The 19537-nt window shown below is 56.8% G+C and overlaps 2 protein-coding genes across 9 annotated transcripts in view; one reads left to right on the top strand and one right to left on the bottom strand.

Annotated features, from left to right (window-relative positions):
* Nucleotides 1–292: 292 nt before the first annotated feature.
* Nucleotides 293–11969, bottom strand: KLHL22 (kelch like family member 22). Of its 5 annotated transcripts, none has more exons than XM_075568463.1 (10): nt 11881–11969; nt 10620–10755; nt 10000–10147; nt 8581–8838; nt 7749–7914; nt 6981–7205; nt 5427–5920; nt 4067–4259; nt 2451–2684; nt 293–1190 (listed from the first exon to the last, which is right to left on the bottom strand). In XM_075568463.1, exons 4-10 carry the CDS (start codon nt 8805–8807, stop codon nt 804–806), a joined length of 1926 nt encoding a protein of 641 aa, XP_075424578.1. In that variant the 5' UTR covers nt 8808–8838; nt 10000–10147; nt 10620–10755; nt 11881–11969; the 3' UTR covers nt 293–803. The 5 variants fall into 5 exon arrangements, with proteins under 5 accessions (XP_075424578.1, XP_075424579.1, XP_075424582.1 ...); XM_075568464.1 differs by lacking the exon at nt 11881–11969 and adding an exon at nt 11739–11826; XM_075568467.1 differs by lacking the exon at nt 10000–10147.
* A 968-nt stretch (nt 11970–12937) lies between these two features.
* MED15 (mediator complex subunit 15) overlaps nt 12938–19537 on the top strand; it is a 31144-nt gene continuing 24544 nt past the window's right edge. For 2 of the 4 annotated variants that reach the window (XM_075568461.1, XM_075568460.1), the window contains exon 1: nt 12938–13202. The gene's annotated coding sequence lies outside the window, so the exon portion shown is untranslated. The remainder of the gene's footprint in view (nt 13203–19537) is intronic. The other 2 variants (XM_075568459.1, XM_075568462.1) reach the window with 2 other exon arrangements.

Below are 19537 nucleotides of genomic sequence, written 5' to 3'. Positions count from 1 at the left end.
ACCATGGCAACGGGATGTCGCATGTACCCCGCGCGGCGTCATTTGACGCCGGAGCAGAGCAGGAGGGGTGGTGCGAGCAGTGGGACGCAGGGAGAAATGTTTGTGCACCCCTGCAGTGTAAGCAACGCTAGAAGAGGCTCTCCGAGGCCCTTCTTATTTCTGCTGTCCCAACGCAAAACAAACTGTGCACATACAGGAGAATTGTGTCCGGGACGCATTCCAATAATCAGAAGCACGTCAGGGCGCTTTGCAGATGGAAACAACAGTACAGAAAGTAGGACAAGAATCACACGAGAGATCAATGCACATCCCTTTTTTTTTTTGCATTTGGCATTGTATTGGAAATATTGGGGGGGGGGGGATCTGGCGCTTCCCAGGTAAATGTAGAAATCATCTGAAGAAATGTTTTTTGTGCATAGTCACTGTACGGATTGGAGACCCACAACAATAAACCGGACCACAGGCCCAGGCCAAAGAGTGATCCGAAAAAGCCAGGATTTACTGTTTAAAAAAAAGAATAATCTTGCTGGCATCTGCATTGGTGCCGGGTGAAGGCAGAGCTGTGTCCCTGGTTAGCTCTGCGATAAAAATAACACAAGGCATTTTGTGCACAGAGGTACAATCCCATTCGCTCCCGAGGCACCCGCAACACATTGCAAAGCGATAGAACAACATGCAAAGCAACGCGGTGGCAGAACCTCGGGCAGCAGACAGGCCAAGACAGTTCAGTAAAGGCAGACTTCCAGATTGCACGGGTCACAGGTATAAAAGTAGGATGCACGTCTCACAGGCTTATACAGGCCTCAGTCCTCTCCGGAGTTGTCCAAGTCCTCCCAGTCTGACACGCTCATGACCTCGGAAGCGTTGTCAGCGGGATGCTGCAACCTGTCCATGTAATCCATGTACATCTCCTGAGTCCAGACATCGGCGTCTATCAAAATGGACCGGGGCAGGGTGATGACGCAGGCTGCCATGCCCGAAATATCATCCTCCAGGCGCGGCCCCTCCTGCCAGCTGTCCCTCTCCGCGTCGTACACGTGCACGTGGTCCATGCGGCCGCCCTGGTTGTGTGACCTGCCTCCCAGGACATAGATCCTGTTGGACAACACGGTCACGCCAGGCTCGCCGTGCCCCGAGGGAACAGGGCTCATCAGAGACCACTGGTCTGTCTTTGGACTGTAACACGCCACCTGCAGGACAGGAGGAAAGAAGGAATCAGTGACAGATACACAGACGTTGGATGCAGAGACAGCTGCCCATCTATCCCAGTTGGCTCATCTTCATGGTCAAAGCCAAGTCCCGATCTCTATCTGATTCTCTGCTTCCTAACCTCAATCTGTCCCCGCTCATCTAGGTCTTCTGTTAAATGTCCCAACCTTATCAAGTCCCCTCATGCTTGTTCTCAGCATTTTCTATGCGAAAAGACCAAGAGACAACAGACACGCTCCTGCCGGCTCTGCTCTGAGGCTGTCGGGTGGGTTGGTTAAGTCTTCCTTTTTACGGCACAGTGAGTATGTGCAGCACAATACCAGGGAGGTGAGTGTGTTATACAGAGATGGTGCTCAAACCAGTGGATGACGACCTCCTCACATTAGGTGGGTAGGATTCAAACGGTAAATTAACCTTCAAGTGTCCTCTTTAAGAGACTGCAGACAGCCCAAGTGAGTCTCCGTTTGGTGGTTGGCGGCTGTGGAGGCGCGGAGACAGAGACCCGAGTGTCGCGCTGACGTCACGACCGGGAGTGACATCACACGCCGAAACGGGAGGGCCGGAGCGGTCCACGTTCTGCGAGACCCTTTGTGGTCTGTCTGCGCTTTGCCTGTGGGCTAATCATGGGTGTAACCTGCACAGCGTTGTGTGTTATAATTCCATACAGCGTCACACTGTGCCCCCTCTCTCGCATTGTCTGCCCATGTATTCATCGTGATCGTTGCAGATCCATTACTGAGCTACTGTTAAGGATTCAGTTATCCTTCGAATCCTCCCCCCCCCCCCCCTAAAGTGAGGAGCTCGTCATTCACTGTTTTGTGTTTAACCCATTCATTCCCCTGGTACTGTGCCGCCCGTATTACTCACTGGCCTCTCTGCGCTCTGTCATGTGTTCTATTTCTGCCAGAGGAGTTGGGAAAACGCCTCACAAGCACCCGGCAAAGCAGGGATCTCCTTTGCCCACATTCATGTGTTCTCGCGTATCTATGTCACTTGATTATTGTCACATATACAGTATGAGAATTTATAGTGCGTTTTGCGCTTATTTTCTCGGCTATGTCTTCACTTTTGAAGGAGGTGAACTCAGTCTGCACCCAATCGTCCTTGATACCAGGAGTGGCCAACTCCAGTCCTCAAGGGCCACCAATGGGCCAGGTTTTAAGGATATCCCTGCTTCAGCACAGTGGCTCAGTCTTCGACGTGAAAACGATCAGCCCTAGCTGCCACCCTTATGTCTGCACCTCTAGGACATCTTGCCGGAAGCCCTCGTCGTCATTGCTTCCGCCGATCAGATAGATCTTTTCCAGAAGTGCCACCATCCCGTGCCACGCTCTCCGCACAGGGCTGGGGGCCACGTACTCCCACCGATCCCTCTCTGGGTCATAACAGCAGGTGTCCTTCAGGTAGGTGTTTCCTCTCCTGCCACAAGCCACGTACATCTTTCCGTCCATCGCTGCACACGCGTGTGCGTGGACCTGCAGGCCAGGATATACAACACTAGTGAACATGTCCTGCTGTTAAAGGGCACAGGCGCATATTAACCAAGCAGTGCTATTCTAGAGACTGAAGCGCCCATTTACTTGAATATGCTGTTCGGTGTCATGAACTAATTAGTAAATATGGGGCAGTGTGTGTGTGTGTGTGTGTGTGTGTGTGTGTGTGTGTGTGTGTGTGTGTGTGTGTGTGTGTGTGTGTGTGTGTGTGTGTGTGTGTGTGTGTGTGTGTGTGACAACAACAAAAAAGATTCCCAAGGGGAAAAAGGGGTTCCACTAGGAGTGGGAGCCTGGCTGGGGGACCCCTTCTCTTAGGGACTGTGCCCCCCACTCACCGATATGGCTCATATTACACGGTGATATATTAAGGATTGCACACTTTACCTGGACCCATTTTTTTGAGAAACTCATCTCACGCTTCTCTTCAGGACTTTGTTCGTTGGGACATTGTATCAGCTGCCATTAGCAATTATGAGCTGCTACTGGCTATTTCAGCATATTAATACTGTCTCTCCTGTATGCCGGCAGTTTACTCCATGTGTTTCTTTTCCCATCTCCATGTATGTGGGACTGCGTTTGGCCGAGTCCATAGAAGGACAGGCCGTGCTGAGCCGTGCGGACGCTCCGCGCTGAGCCCCTGCATCGTCAATGAGGATGCCTTTAGAGGGGGCTCACGCGAGCGTCCGCAGGCGTGCTGAGGCGCTGGAGTTTTCAGCCGAGCGCCAAGCTGTTTTTCAGCGCGCTGTCGGCTGAAAACATCCAATCAGCGCGGAGCTGCGTCAACGTCACGGCGCCGTGACGTCGACGTCAGTGCGTCGCGGGCGATTGGCCCAGCGACGTCACTGCCCCGCCTCCCTCAGTCTCCCCCCACCTCCGATCGTGCCCGCTGGCTCGCCTGCATGGGCATGAAATCGCGCAGATTTCAGCAGGCGAGCCTCAGAGTCAGCGCGGCTCGGAACTCCTCACCCCTCTATGGCCCGGGCCTAAGATTATTACCTTGGTCCATGTGTAGCTTGTCACTGTGACTCACTATTGTGGCACTTACCAGTCTGTGGTACAAATGATCTACCTTCTGCCACTAGTGGGCGTCTTTGAACAGCAACATTGTGCGATTATACCACTTGGTTATTTCCAGTGTGGTTTTTGTCCCATGGGGAGCTAGTTTGGTGTCCCCTCCCCTGTTTTTAATTGTTTATATCTAATAAAATTTGGATTACTTTTCATGGTAAACCCGTGTGCTCCCATGGGAATCTTTTTTGTCGTCATATAATCCATATCCCTGGAGCGCTAGCGACAATTAGATTATAGTACATACGCTAGCTTTTGGGTACCAGTTATTTTGGGGGGGGGGGGGTTCTCCTTGCCTCTTTCTGTAGGGGTGCCACACATTCCCAGGAGTTGGTGCGCGGGTCATATCTCTCCACCTCTTTCAGCTCATCGTGGTAATCCCTCCCTGCCACTGCATACAGGTATCCGCCCATGACGCACACGGACAGGTCAGCGTGGGGCTGCTGCATGGACTGGATCTGGAACCAGCGGTTGTGTCGGGGATCGTACCTCGGGAAATAAATAAATAATAAACGTTGGGAGTTTGCATGCCGGGGCTTTAAAGCTGCACTTCAGGCAATATCCTGCATGTGTGTTTTTTTTAATAAATCAGTTCTGTAGTAAGAAAAAATACTTTTAGCATTTTCTGTTTTTAAAAAAACAACTTTGAAAGACCAATTTTCTTGTATTCTATTTTAACAGCCATTTGCTAAGGCACTGCCCCTTCATGTCCTGTCACAAGCCCTGGCACACCCCTTTGTCAGCCCTGCCCTCCCTCTAGCACATGTCAGTGCAGGAGTGCTCATGAATATTCATGAGCTTCCACTGAGTGACAGAAGCGGAAGAAAAACATATCCCTTCACTAATGATGTCACCAAATTTCGCCGATCAATACATGGAGAATGAATTGACCGGCAGCTATGCAGTTCTTTAAGTAATTAGAGATTGCACACATGAAACTATTGAAGTAAAAAAATTAATTAAAAAAAAAAAAAAGACTGAACTGCAGCTTTAAAAAAGCAAGTCAGGCAGGTTTTGTAAATTATTATTTTAATACAGGATTGAAGCTGGAGTTGTCCGAAGCTGAACCCCATCAATTTGAGCTCCGGGGGACCCCCTGCTGATGAGATCCAGACCTCCAAAAGGGGATGTCGGTATCTTGGCAAAGTTTAAAGCTCCCGCGTCACGCTGGCCAAGAGAAAGCCGCACCTGGTGACGTCACGGCTTCCTATTGGCCCGCAGGGAGCGGGAGCTTTGAAACTCCGCCATTACATGAGCCCCACGGTGTCAAGTATCTCCGGACGCTGACATTATCAGGGTTCAGCTCCAGAGACTCCCTGCTTCAATAAAAAGAAAATAACAAATGGCAAAAAAGTGCCCTCTTTATTGAAGATAAAACATCATATTTCGGCACTTCCGCTCCCCAGGAGAGATGAGAACCTTTAATAGATATACACCCCTTCCAACCTCAGCAAAGCTTCTAATGTGTCCTAATGTCTAGGGCTTGTGTTTGGGAGCCTGGGTGATTGTAACCACCAAGGATAACTCATGCAATGTGTTCAGTATGTAGGAGGATTTGTATTAATAACACAAGGGATATTTTTCTTCTTCTATAGAAAACTTGGCTATGGTTAAAGTGCGGCATCCCCCTCTTGCAAACGTTGAGCGTTCCCTCACCTCCAGCATCGCGCCTCCGCCCGGAAGCCCCGGACGTTGTTATCGCCTCCGATCAGGTACACAAAGTTATGAAGGACAGCGATGCCCTGGTTGGACATGCGGGGGGCCTGAGCAGCGGTCAGCGGCCTCCACTCCCCCAGCAGGGGGTTCAGGTACTTGGCTTGGTCACTGAGCACAGTGTAGGGGGCGGAGTACATCCCCCCAAAGCCCACCACACAGTGGAAGTCGGAACGGAGCTGCGTGTGAGGACCTTGCAGCACTGGCTGCAGACACTCGTTCCTGTGATAGTCCAGGGCGCTGGACACGGTCAGCTTCAGAGGACACTGCCCCAGCTTGTCGTGCAGCCTCTGCAGCACCTGCAGCTCCATCAGGGGGAAGCGCACAGTCTCCAGCAGCTTCGGGGACTCCGTCAAGCTCACCTGGTCTGTCTCCACCTGCTCCGAGGTGTAGTGGTAAAGCAGAGCACCCTCGTATACCTCGTTCTCAGAGCCTACCTGAAGGAGGAGATGCCGTGGGGTCACTATGGGGTTGTAACTTTATTATGGGTGTGTGTACATGCGCATGCGTAAAAAATCAACCATATGAGAGAAAGAACCCAGAAAAGCACTCCGTTACACCACAAAATACAAACCTGTTTATTACATCACTGCAATGTTACCAAGGGTTTTTCTGGGCTCTCTTTTGAATGGTTGATTATACATTCCTAGCCCATTGGCACCGCCGGTGGCTCGGTGAACGGACCATATTTCACCTGGTGGTGGTACCGTCTCTAGATTGGGGATGACTTTGATCGGTATCAATTTGGGGGTTTTAAATATATTTATTTATTAATTCATGTATCAAGTGTTTTACCAGGAACAACTTACATTTAGAGTTACCTTTCATTTTAAAGTGTGCCCTAGGTACAGATTGTTAAGATATGACAGATTCCAGACGTGTTTCAAGAAAGAAAAAGCCAAGGTCTTGAAAACTCTTAAACCACTGGCGCGTCGGAGACACGCTGCAAATTGTTCCATGAATGGCGTTGACCAGTAAGAGAAGGAAGAACGGCTGGATTCTTTATTGACCGCCGGGACAGGCAGGCAGATATTGGGGGGATAAGTGCAGGGTACAGTAGGATGAGAACCCAGCTCAGATAATTTGGTGACTTGTCCAGAATATCTGGACTCCTGAGACAACCAACCTAGTGCTATTAATACACACACACACACACACACACACACACACACACACACACACACACACACACACACACACACACACACACACACACACACACACACACACACACACACACTTGCCAGAGATATGCAAGGAGAAATAATTATCAATTGTTTAACCCTCCTATCTTCCAGATCAAAATCTTCCTGATGACACTTATTCCACTGATAAAATATCAATTCCCTTGACCACCCCTGGACATTTCCCTGTATCCTGATCGATTTACTTGCCAGCACTGTGCAGGGCTGTGTGTGTGTGTGGTCTGTGTGTGTGTCTGGTCTGTGGCATACTACGCTCAGCGATCTCGTTACAGGTCTTTGCTTACGCTCGCACCTCCAGCCGGTTGCTGCTGAGCAGGGAGTACACCTTGTCCATCGGGAGCTGCCGGTACATCTGGGTGCGTGAGAATGTGATGAAGTTCCTGAGCATGAAGGTGTCCAGCTGCTCGCTGAGCCGGCTCAGGTGGAAGAGGTCGGCCAGTTTGTACAACTCCAGGACATTCTCCTCGTCCACCCAGGACATGAGGAAGTCGCAGCAGAACCGGATGACCTCAGGGATCTGCATGAAGAGCAACGGGGAAGAACTAGAATTGAGGGGTTTCTAAATACAGCCCTCAACGTCTGATTACCCACTTCATTAAGCAACTAAACCAATTCTAACAAAGACAATTTGCTAAGGTACGTCTTGCCCCAAAACTTGGTATGTTGGTTGGGAATGTTTATGGGGAGTAATGGATTCGAGTTTTGGGGGTTTACTACAAGTAAAAAAAAAATTCCAGTGATTGGTTTTAATGAAGAATAAAACAATTGAATTTGGTGCATTTTATATTTCTGGTTGTCCGATAGGTTTGTGGCTGGCTTTTTAGCTTAAAAACACACAGAACGGCAACTCGAGAATTCCCCAACTGCAAGACATCGCTACACCTGTCCCACTCTGGGCTCATCTTCCCAATCTGCAATATCATGTATACACTGGGCCCCGTTCTTCCACCACCACCACGATTAAGGGAAAGCGCCAAATCTTACACGTGACCCGCCACATTACAGGCAATCTCTCCATTCCCACCGCCGATTTGGTGAAGTTAACCTTTCTCCTTCTCACCTGCAGTTGGCAAGCGGCGGCAAGCGTCTCCTGCACGTTGTGGACGTCGAGTTCCAGTTCGGACGTGTATATGAAGTCCAGGATCCTGCACATGGCACTATATGAGATGCCATGGATCTGTACCTCCCGCTGCTCCATCTCTCTCAGCCCCCCTGCAAACATCCCCCTGGTGCAATACACAGAGCACAATACACTGAAGGTGACCACGTGGTAATGCAGCACTTCATATATCAGGGGTGGGCAACTCCAGTCCTCAAGGGCCAAGAGGTCAGGTTTTCAGGATATCCCTGCTTCAGCACAGGTGGCTCCATTAGTCCCTGCTTCAGCACAGGTAGCTCAATTAGTCTATGCTTCAGCACAGGTAGCTCAATTAGTCTCTGCTTCATTACAGGTAACTTAGACTGTTGCAGTAGAGGTGGCTCAGTCGATTGAGCCACCTGTGCTGAAGCAGGGATATCGTGAAAACCTGACCGGTTGGTGGCCCTCGAGGACAGGAGTTGCTCACTCCTGTCATATATGGTTCCTTTTAAGGAGCCTCAGAGCAGAAGCAGCAGTCTGTCCTACTTGTTAAAAGGATAAACACTTCTTCCGTGTTTCTGCTGGGTTATGGGGTCCCCTGATATAAGAGTTTCTGATAACAGAGAACTATGTACAAGTTTTCCCAAGACCAACACAAAGCCACAAGATGGACACGAAGCACGGGGCGAAAAACCTTCCGCCGAAATCTGTATTATTTACCGATCCCCCACTCAGAAGTGGCATGTTAACTCCTTCACTGCCAGATGGGCCAATAACGCAATGCAAAGCTGTAAAAGGGTTTGAAGACCCTCACCTGAAGTAGTCACAGGACGCAGCGAGGAGGATGCGATGAGCCTCCACACTCTTCCCCTCCAGCTTCAGGGTCACGTCAAACAGGATCCCCCCTTCCCTAAGCCCCACCAGTCCGTTCAGCAAAGCCCGGGAGTGATCGGCGCTCCGGTACGTCTTGCTGCTGCCCTGCGGGAGAGGCGGTCCCTGGGGGGGCTGTCCCGGCTTCACCGCTTCCTGCTCCTCCGCCATCACTGGCCGCCGGGATGCTCCGAATTGAGAGCTGCACAAGGAGAACATCTGCATAAGGAGGATGACTACCTGCGCAGGCCGCGGATCCCAGACAGGAGATTTAGCTGCGGGCTAGCAGAGGTCCTCAAAGACTACAGGAGGGGTAACACATCCCACCAATATTAATTGAAGTAACTCTGATCACTGCCAAATCAAGAGTCAGTTTCTGGAATATGTTTCTTTCCTTTCCAGTGCACTGATTTTTGTACAATTTGTATGTATATCTTTATGTATATAGCCCATTATGAAGAATGCTGGGAGCTCAAGGAACCGGTAGGTGCATTAAAACCCCCCAGAAAAATACAAAAAATAGTGCACTACTGTTGCATGGTGAGCACTGACTTTCAAAATGAACCAAACGAATGTGCACTCACATTTTCCAAAAATGAAACCAGCGTTGTGCCCCTCTGGGAAAACTCCTCCGTAATCGTGCGGGTGTTTGGGATTTTGATGTGCAGGAGAACAGGTACTCGGACGTGGATATGGAGAAAACACACACAAAAGAACGGACTAAGTGCAGGGGGTCCCGTTTTCTCCATATCCACGTCCGAGTACCTGTTCTCCTGCACATCAAAATCCCAAACACCTGCACGATTATGGAGGAGTTTCCCCAGAGAGGCACAACGCTGGTTTAATTTTTGGAAAATGTGAGTGCACATTCGTTTGGTACATTTTGCAAGTCAGTGCTCACCATACAACAGTATTGCACTATTTTTTGTATTTTTCTGGGGGGTTTTAATGCACCTACCGGTTCCTTGAGCTCCCCGAATTCTTCATAACCGGCATCACTAAGAACCTAAGAGGAGGGTTCATCGTGGGTCAAAGCAAACAAGCCAATCGGCCATATTATATATTTATTTAATATCACATTTCTATACTTTATCACCGCTATACGTCACCTTTACTTTTCACATATTTCGGTGATGATTTTTTTTAAATTTTTTTAATTTCATTGATATTTTATTCACTAAATATCACTAGAGTGCCGGGTGATTTTCGGTTCACTGTTTATTTATATAGTGCCAGCAATGTACATAGCGTGTCACAGCAGTCATACACATGACATAATAATATAACACATAATGGGAATAAGCGCTGGAGACATAAAATGTAACATTTTGGGGAAAGTAGCCCCTGCCCCTGAAGAACTTACAATCTAAGTGGTAAGTAGGAAGAACGATACGTAGGAGGGCATTCTGGTAAGTGCGTCTGTAAGGGGCCACGGTCGACGTATGAGGTGTATAGTATCAGCCACGGAGTTACTCATATGCTTCGTTACAGATGTGTGTTTCAAGGTGGATCTTAAAGGTGGAGAGAGGGTGCTCGTCAAATAGAGGCGAAGGGCATTCCAGAGGTGCTCAGCAGTGAGCAAGAAGGGTTTTAGGCAGGAGAGGGCTTTAGATACAAAAGTGGTAGAGAGAAGACATCCTTGAGCAGAATGCAAGAGTCAGGATGGTGCATAGCGAGAAATTAGGGCTGAGATGTAAGGAGGGGCAGAAGAGTGTATAGCCTTAAAAGTGAAGAGAATTTTGTAAGTAATACGGGATTTGATAGAAAGCCAGGAGAGTGATTTCAGCAGGAGAGACACAGAGACAGATTTAGGAGAGCGTAAAGTGATTCCAGCAGCAGCGTTTGGGATAGATTGTAGGGGAGATATGTGAGAGGCAGGAAGGCCGGGCAGTAGGATGTTACAGTAGTCGAGATGGGAGTAAAAAGCTCTGTAATAATGGATGGAACATTTTGGATTTCTTGTGCATCAATCCCATACCCCACCTCTTTTCCAGCAACTGAGCTATCTCCTGCTGTCCCACGTCCCTCTCTGACTGCTCATTCTGTCAGGAACCTTAGCTGCAGGTGAGGTGGTTCCAGCAGAAATCTGACCCACGGCATGGATGCAGCTAGAGCCAAACTGAAAATGTAGAACCATGCAACCATCGGATACTGACTTTCTATAAACCAAGACAGACAATTAACACTGTGCCTTCGGTTCTGGTCCGCTGTTGGTCTAATTCTTAACTGAGACAGAATAACAGACCCACAGAAAACTCCATAGACATCCAAGGAACCGTGAGCTGCTTAAAAACAGGAAATGTTTCTGCACTTGTGGAATAATAGTGAAAGTGAAAGAATACCAGAGGAAACAGCCACAACCTCTCCAGCCCGGAAATATGGGGTATTTTTAACCACACATTAAATATGTGGGTATTTTTAACATGACACTGTGGCTGAGCATGATAAGAATAGCACGTTCTGGGAGGAGCCTGCTGCACAATACACAAGAAGGCCCGTCTGACAGGAAAGGGCTAGCCAAAAAGTTGGGGGATCACTTCAAGGTGATTGCTTTGTCCCTAAAATGTTTTAGATCAGTGGTTGTGCGGCTATCTTCAAATGTCCCATCCTATTTGCATCTTTGATCTCCTGTAACCCCTCTATTATTTACACTGTGAAGGTGCAACGTCTAAAAAAAACCAAAAATGACACAGATTGAAACCCCAAATCGTCCAATATTAGATGGGTAGAGAGCCCTAAAACCCCAGTGGTGAGCACAAGCCTTTAATGCACAGACTCCAGATCCCCTATGGGAAAAGCCCCAATATTTTTGTTAAAGGGGTTAACGGTCTTCCTGAATTAAACGCAGACCCCCTCACTCTGGCAGGTGGAATGTATTCCTCTTTGGGGGGGGGAGAGCTGACCCAGGGGATCTGTTGGGGGGCGGGGGGGATTACCCTAAGGATCTGGGAGGGGGGTGGGTCACCCCTCATTTAGGAAAGGAGACCTCCTGTGCTTTTGGTCATCTCTCTACACCTCCTTGTGTTGGGGGTCTGAAGTCTCTGTCCTCTGTGGTGGGAAAAAACCCCACCACCCCTTCCCCATACTGGAGTGAGACCCAACTATCTTTGTAGTGGGAGGTCCCCCTCTCTCCTTGCATGTTTGGAAAGTGAGGGTTGCTCTCCCCTGGGTGCGGCCGGTGCCGCTGGCACTTCCTGCTTCTGTCACGTGACCCAGGAAGCAACCCCTCCACCCGTGACGTTACCTGCAGCCGCCGCCACCGCTCGCGCCCCTCACCCGGACCCCACCGCAGCCAGCACCTGGGCGGCGACGTCACTTCCGTCAAGATGGCGCCGCCCATGAAGGAGCGTTACCCATGGCAACCGTCAGTGTCCGATTACCTCCCACCCACCGACCGTATGGATAACGTGTGGCTCCCATGGCTTGTCACCCTCTCTTGCAGAATCACCCAGGGGGCTGGGACACCAGATTAAGAATAATTAAGCCTATAATTTAGAGCAAGGTTCTCAAACGCAGTTCTGATGGGCCACCAACAGGCCAGGTTTTATGGACATAATAATAATAGCATGTTCTTGTATAGCGCTGCTAATTTTACGTAGCGCTTTACAGAGACATTTTGCAGGCACAGGTCCCTGCCCTGTGGAGCTTACAATCTATTTTTTTGTTGCCTGAGGCACAGGGAGATAAAGTGACTTGCCCAAGGTCACAAGGAACCGACACCGTGAATCGAACCCGGCTACCCTGCTTCAAAAAGTGCCAGTCAGTGTCTTTACTCCTTCAGTGCAGTCTTTGACGAGTGTCTGATTGTGCCACCTGTGCTGAAGCAGGGATATCCAAAACAGCTGGCCGGTTGGTGGCCCTTGAGGACTGAGTTTGAAACCCCTGATTTAGAGGCTGTGTGCCCCAGTTTTGCAGCGGATGGATTCCCTGGTATACCGGGAACCCTCAGACATTAGCAAACAGTGCGGATAATATCAACTGGGGGGGGAGGGAGAGAGGTTGGCCGAGCCTGTGAGATCCAGTCTGCGAAGCGGATCTAGCGGATTATCCTAAATTCAGGGGTCTCAAGGGCCACCAGCAGACCATCGTTTATGGATATCAATGCTTCAGCATAGGTGGCTCAATCTGTGGCTCTGTCTTCGACTGAGCATGGTCTGCTTTTCCCTTATGTGATACTTTCTGCTATTATCACTGCTGCTTGTACCTTATTTTGCCTGTATTGTTGTCTTGTACAGCGCTGCGTACACTTTCTGTAAATAATATTATACATAATACATACATTTGCAGGTGTGGGGTATTTTTGTAGGGGCTCTATACATACACCGAACCAAATGGGAATACTTTTCCGTGACATCTGGTGCAGTGTTGTTGGCCTAGTTTTGCAGTTGGCAGATTTTGATAAATACCTCCCTTTTATCTACGTAAGTCCTGTGTGAATTGAACAAATTGGAAGCGGAAAAGCTGAGTAATGAGATTTACTAGCGGTCATAATTCCAATGTATATCATCATCTTCAACCCTTGTTGACACACTGCTGGATGTGGAGGCCTCCCCAATAATCTTTCAGGTACTGCCATTACAGTCTCGCTCCATGTTCCAACACACGTTCTGATTTCACCCTCCCATCTTACTTTTGGTCGCAATCTTGGTCTTTTAATATCCCTTAGAATCCAGTTGAGTACCATCTTTATCCAACAATGGTAATTTATTGTTGTGATATGTCCGACCCACTGTCATTTTTTTTCTTCACCTTTGTGATCTGTCTCTCTCTCTCTGCTCGCCCCCCCACCCCCCACTCTCTCTCTGCTTGCCCCCCCACCCCCCACTCTCTTTCTGCTCGCCCCCCCCCACTCTCTCTCTGCTCGCCCCCCCACTCTCTCTCTGCTCGCCCCCCCCAACCCCCCACTCTCTCTCTGCTCGCCCCCCCCCCCACCCCCACTCTCTGCTCGCCCCCCCCCCCCACCCCCACTCTCTGCTCGCCCCCCCCACTCTCTCTCCTCGCCCCCCCCCCCACCACTCTCTCTCTGCTCGCCCCCCCCCCCACCACTCTCTCTCTCTCTGCTCGCCCCCCCCACCACTCTCTCTCTCTCTCTCTGCTCGCCCCCCCCCCCACCACTCTCTCTCTCTCTCTCTGCTCGCCCCCCCCACCACTCTCTCTCTCTCTCTCTCTCTCTCTCTCTCTGCTCGCCCCCCCACCACTCTCTCTCCCTCTCTGCTCGCCCCCTCCCACCACTCTCTCTCCCTCTCTGCTGCCCCCCCCCCACCACTCTCTCTCCCTCTCTGCTCGCCCCCCCCCACCTCTCCCTCTCTGCTCGCCCCCCCCCACCTCTCCCTCTCTGCTCGCCCCCCCCCACCTCTCCCTCTCTGCTCGCCCCCCCCCACCTCTCCCTCTCTGCTCGCCCCCCCCCCCACCTCTCCCTCTCTGCTCGCCCCCCCCACCTCTCCCTCTCTGCTCGCCCCCCCCACCTCTCCCTCTCTGCTCGCCCCCCCCACCTCTCCCTCTCTGCTCGCCCCCCCCACCTCTCCCTCTCTGCTCGCCCCCCCCACCTCTCCCTCTCTGCTCGCCCCCCCCACCTCTCCCTCTCTGCTCGCCCCCCCCACCTCTCCCTCTCTGCTCGCCCCCCCCACCTCTCCCTCTCTGCTCGCCCCCCCCACCTCTCCCTCTCTGCTCGCCCCCCCCCACCTCTCCCTCTCTGCTCGCCCCCCCCCCACCTCTCCCTCTCTGCTCGCCCCCCCCCACCTCTCCCTCTCTGCTCGCCCCCCCCCACCTCTCCCTCTCTGCTCGCCCCCCCCCACCTCTCCCTCTCTGCTCGCCCCCCCCCACCTCTCCCTCTCTGCTCGCCCCCCCCCCACCTCTCCCTCTCTGCTCGCCCCCCCCCCACCTCTCCCTCTCTGCTCGCCCCCCCCCACCTCTCCCTCTCTGCTCGCCCCCCCCCACCTCTCCCTCTCTGCTCGCCCCCCCCACCTCTCCCTCTCTGCTCGCCCCCCCCACCTCTCCCTCTCTGCTCGCCCCCCCCACCTCTCCCTCTCTGCTCGCCCCCCCCACCTCTCCCTCTCTGCTCGCCCCCCCCCCCCACCTCTCCCTCTCTGCTCGCCCCCCCCCCCACCTCTCCCTCTCTGCTCGCCCCCCCCCACCTCTCCCTCTCTGCTCGCCCCCCCCCACCTCTCCCTCTCTGCTCGCCCCCCCCCACCTCTCCCTCTCTGCTCGCCCCCCCCACCTCTCCCTCTCTGCTCGCCCCCCCCCACCTCTCCCTCTCTGCTCGCCCCCCCCCCACCTCTCCCTCTCTGCTCGCCCCCCCCCCCACCTCTCCCTCTCTGCTCGCCCCCCCCACCTCTCCCTCTCTGCTCGCCCCCCCCCCACCTCTCCCTCTCTGCTCGCCCCCCCCACCTCTCCCTCTCTGCTCGCCCCCCCCACCTCTCCCTCTCTGCTCGCCCCCCCCACCTCTCCCTCTCTGCTCGCCCCCCCCACCTCTCCCTCTCTGCTCGCCCCCCCCACCTCTCCCTCTCTGCTCGCCCCCCCCACCTCTCCCTCTCTGCTCGCCCCCCCCACCTCTCCCTCTCTGCTCGCCCCCCCCACCTCTCCCTCTCTGCTCGCCCCCCCCACCTCTCCCTCTCTGCTCGCCCCCCCCACCTCTCCCTCTCTGCTCGCCCCCCCCACCTCTCCCTCTCTGCTCGCCCCCCCCCACCTCTCCCTCTCTGCTCGCCCCCCCCACCTCTCCCTCTCTGCTCGCCCCCCCCACCTCTCCCTCTCTGCTCGCCCCCCCACCTCTCCCTCTCTGCTCGCCCCCCCACCTCTCCCTCTCTGCTCGCCCCCCCACCTCTCCCTCTCTGCTCGCCCCCCCCACCTCTCCCTCTCCGCCCCCCACCTCTCCCTCTCCCCCCCCCCACCTCTCCCTCTCCGCTCTCCCCCCCCACCTCTCCGCTCTCCCCCCCCCACCTCTCCGCTCTCCCCCCCCACCTCTCCGCTCTCCCCCCCCACCTCTCCGCTCTCCCCCCCCCACCTCTCCGCTCTCCCCCCCCCACCTCTCCGCTCTCCCCCCCCCCACCTCTCCGCTCTCCCCCCCCCACCTCTCCGCTCTCCCCCCCCCACCTCTCCGCTCTCCCCCCCCCACCTCTCCGCTCTCCCCCCCCACCTCTCCGCTCTCCCCCCCCCACCTCTCCGCTCTCCCCCCCCCCCACCTCTCCGCTCTCCCCCCCCCCACTCTCTCTCCCTCTCTGCTCTGCCCCCCCACCACTCTCTCTCCCTCTCTGCTCGCCCCCCCACCACTCTCTCTCCCTCTCTGCTCGCCCCCCCACCTCTCCCTCTCTGCTCGCCCCCCCCACCTCTCCCTCTCTGCTCGCCCCCCCCACCTCTCCCTCTCTGCTCGCCCCCCCACCTCTCCCTCTCTGCTCGCCCCCCCACCTCTCCCTCTCTGCTCGCCCCCCCACCTCTCCCTCTCTGCTCGCCCCCCCACCTCTCCCTCTCTGCTCGCCCCCCCACCTCTCCCTCTCTGCTCGCCCCCCCACCTCTCCCTCTCTGCTCGCCCCCCCACCTCTCCTCTCTGCTCGCCCCCCCACCTCTCCCTCTCTGCTCGCCCCCCCACCTCTCCCTCTCTGCTCGCCCCCCCACCTCTCCCTCTCTGCTCGCCCCCCCACCTCTCCCTCTCTGCTCGCCCCCCCACCTCTCCCTCTCTGCTCGCCCCCCCCCCACCTCTCCCTCTCTGCTCGCCCCCCCCCACCTCTCCCTCTCTGCTCGCCCCCCCACCTCTCCCTCTCTGCTCGCCCCCCCACCTCTCCCTCTCTGCTCGCCCCCCACCTCTCCCCCCCACCTCTCCCTCTTCCCCCCCCCACCTCTCCCTCTTCCCCCCCCACCTCTCCCTCTTCCCCCCCCCACATCTCCCTCTTCCCCCCCCCACATCTCCCTCTTCCCCCCCCCCACATCTCCCTCTTCCCCCCCCCCACCTCTCCCTCTTCCCCCCCCACCTCTCCCTCTTCCCCCCCCCACCTCTCCCTCTTCCCCCCCCACCTCTCCCTCTTCCCCCCCCCACCTCTCCTCTTCCCCCCCCACCTCTCCCTCTTCCCCCCCCCCACCTCTCCCTCTTCCCCCCCCCCCACCTCTCCCTCTTCCCCCCCCCACTCTCCCTCTTCCCCCCCCACCTCTCCCTCTTCCCCCCCACCTCTCCCTCTTCCCCCCCCACCTCTCCCTCTTCCCCCCCCCACCTCTCCCTCTTCCCCCCCCCCACCTCTCCCTCTTCCCCCCCCCCACCTCTCCCTCTTCCCCCCCCCCACCTCTCCCTCTTCCCCCCCCCCACCCTCTCCCTCTTCCCCCCCCCACCTCTCCCTCTTCCCCCCCCCACCTCTCCCTCTTCCCCCCCCCACCTCTCCCTCTTCCCCCCCCCACCTCTCCCTCTTCCCCCCCCCCACCTCTCCCTCTTCCCCCCCCACCTCTCCCTCTCCCCCCCCCCCCTCCCTCTTCCCCCCCCCCACCTCTCCCTCTTCCCCCCCCACCTCTCCCTCTTCCCCCCCCCCCACCTCTCCCTCTTCCCCCCCCCACCTCTCCCTCTTCCCCCCCCCACCTCTCCCTCTTCCCCCCCCCACCTCTCCCTCTTCCCCCCCCCCCACCTCTCCCTCTTCCCCCCCCCACCTCTCCCTCTTCCCCCCCCCACCTCTCCCTCTTCCCCCCCCCACCTCTCCCTCTTCCCCCCCCCCCACCTCTCCCTCTTCCCCCCCCCCACCTCTCCCTCTTCCCCCCCCACCTCTCCCTCTTCCCCCCCCCCACCTCTCCCTCTTCCCCCCCCCCACCTCTCCCTCTTCCCCCCCCCCACCCTCCCTCCCCCTCCTTTCCCCCCCCCCACCTCTCCCTCTTCCCCCCCCCCCACCTCTCCCTCTTCCCCCCCCCCACCTCTCCCTCTTCCCCCCCCCACCTCTCCCACTTCCCCCCCCCCCACCTCTCCCTCTTCCCCCCCCCCCACCTCTCCCCTCTTCCCCCCCCCCACCTCTCCCTCTTCCCCCCCCCCCCACCTCTCCCTCTTCCCCCCCCCCACCTCTCCCTCTTCCCCCCCCCACCTCTCCCTCTTCCCCCCCCCCACCTCTCCCTCTTCCCCCCCACCTCTCCCTCTTCCCCCCCCCACCTCTCCCTCTTCCCCCCCCACCTCTCCCTCTTCCCCCCCCCACCTCTCCCTCTTCCCCCCCCCACCTCTCCCTCTTCCCCCCCCCCACCTCTCCCTCTTCCCCCCCCCCACCTCTCCCTCTTCCCCCCCCCCCACCTCTCCCTCTTCCCCCCCCCCACCTCTCCCTCTTCCCCCCCCCCCCCACCTCTCCCTCTTCCCCCCCCACCTCTCCCTCTTCCCCCCCCCACCTCTCCCTCTTCCCCCCCCCCCTCTCCTCTCCCTCTTCCCCCCCCCCCACCTCTCCCTCTTCCCCCCCCCCCACCTCTCCCTCTTCCCCCCCCCCACCTCTCCCTCTTCCCCCCCCCCCCACCTCTCCCTCTTCCCCCCCCCCACCTCTCCCTCTTCCCCCCCCCCACCTCTCCCTCTTCCCCCCCCACCTCTCCCTCTTCCCCCCCCCCACCTCTCCCTCTTCCCCCCCCCCACCTCTCCCTCTTCCCCCCCCCACCTCTCCCTCTTCCCCCCCCACCTCTCCCTCTTCCCCCCCCCCACCTCTCCCTCTTCCCCCCCCACCTCTCCCTCTTCCCCCCCCCACCTCTCCCTCTTCCCCCCCCCCACCTCTCCCTCTTCCCCCCCCCCACCTCTCCCTCTTCCCCCCCCCACCTCTCCCTCTTCCCCCCCCCCACCTCTCCCCTCTTCCCCCCCCCACCTCTCCCTCTTCCCCCCCCCCCACCTCTCCCTCTTCCCCCCCCCCCACCTCTCCCTCTTCCCCCCCCCCCACCTCTCCCTCTTCCCCCCCCCCACCTCTCCCTCTTCCCCCCCCCCACCTCTCCTCTTCCCCCCCCCCACCTCTCCCTCTTCCCCCCCCCCACCTCTCCCTCTCCCCCCCCCCACCTCTCCCTCTTCCCCCCCCCCCACCTCTCCCTCTTCCCCCCCCCCACCTCTCCTCTTCCCCCCCCCCACCTCTCCCTCTTCCCCCCCCCACCTCTCCCTCTTCCCCCCCCCACCTCTCCCTCTTCCCCCCCCCCACCTCTCCCTCTTCCCCCCCCCCCACCTCTCCCTCTTCCCCCCCCCCCACCTCTCCCTCTTCCCCCCCCCACCTCTCCCTCTTCCCCCCCCCCCACCTCTCCCTCTTCCCCCCCCCCACCTCTCCCTCTTCCCCCCCCCACCTCTCCCTCTTCCCCCCCCCACCTCTCCCTCTTCCCCCCCCCACCTCTCCCTCTTCCCCCCCCCCACCTCTCCCTCTTCCCCCCCCCACCTCTCCCTCTTCCCCCCCCCCACCTCTCCCTCTTCCCCCCCCCCACCTCTCCCTCTTCCCCCCCCCCACCTCTCCCTCTTCCCCCCCCCCACCTCTCCCTCTTCCCCCCCCCACCTCTCCCTCTTCCCCCCCCCCCACCTCTCCCTCTTCCCCCCCCCACCTCTCCCTCTTCCCCCCCCCACCTCTCCCTCTTCCCCCCCCCACCTCTCCCTCTTCCCCCCCCACCTCTCCCTCTTCCCCCCCCCCACCTCTCCCTCTTCCCCCCCCCCACCTCTCCCTCTTCCCCCCCCCACCTCTCCCTCTTCCCCCCCCCCACCTCTCCCTCTTCCCCCCCCCCCACCTCTCCCTCTTCCCCCCCCCCCACCTCTCCCTCTTCCCCCCCCCCCACCTCTCCCTCTTCCCCCCCCCCACCTCTCCCTCTCCCCCCCCCCCACCTCTCCCTCTTCCCCCCCCCACCTCTCCCTCTTCCCCCCCCCCACCTCTCCCTCTCTCCCCCCCCCACCTCTCCCTCTCCCCCCCCCACCTCTCCCTCTTCCCCCCCCCACCTCTCCCTCTTCC

The sequence above is a fragment of the Ascaphus truei genome, chromosome 13, assembly GCF_040206685.1.
Source record: "Ascaphus truei isolate aAscTru1 chromosome 13, aAscTru1.hap1, whole genome shotgun sequence".
NCBI lineage: Eukaryota > Metazoa > Chordata > Amphibia > Anura > Ascaphidae > Ascaphus > Ascaphus truei.
The sequence above is the reverse complement of the archived record's forward strand: the minus strand, read 5'-3'. Positions and strand labels throughout refer to the sequence as shown.

What these genes read in the sequence shown, in the direction of transcription:
- KLHL22 (XM_075568463.1), bottom strand. Translation starts at nt 8,807, where the DNA reads ATGGCGGAGGAGCAGGAAGCGGTGAAGCCGGGACAGCCCCCCCAGGGA. An exon ending in TCAGCAGCAACCGGCTGGAG is followed by an intron (nt 5,921 to 6,980) that starts GTGCGAGCGTAA and finishes CTCCTCCTTCAG; the next exon opens with GTAGGCTCTGAGAACGAGGT. An exon ending in TGGCACCCCTACAGAAAGAG is followed by an intron (nt 2,685 to 4,066) that starts GCAAGGAGAACC and finishes CCTGGCCTGCAG; the next exon opens with GTCCACGCACACGCGTGTGC.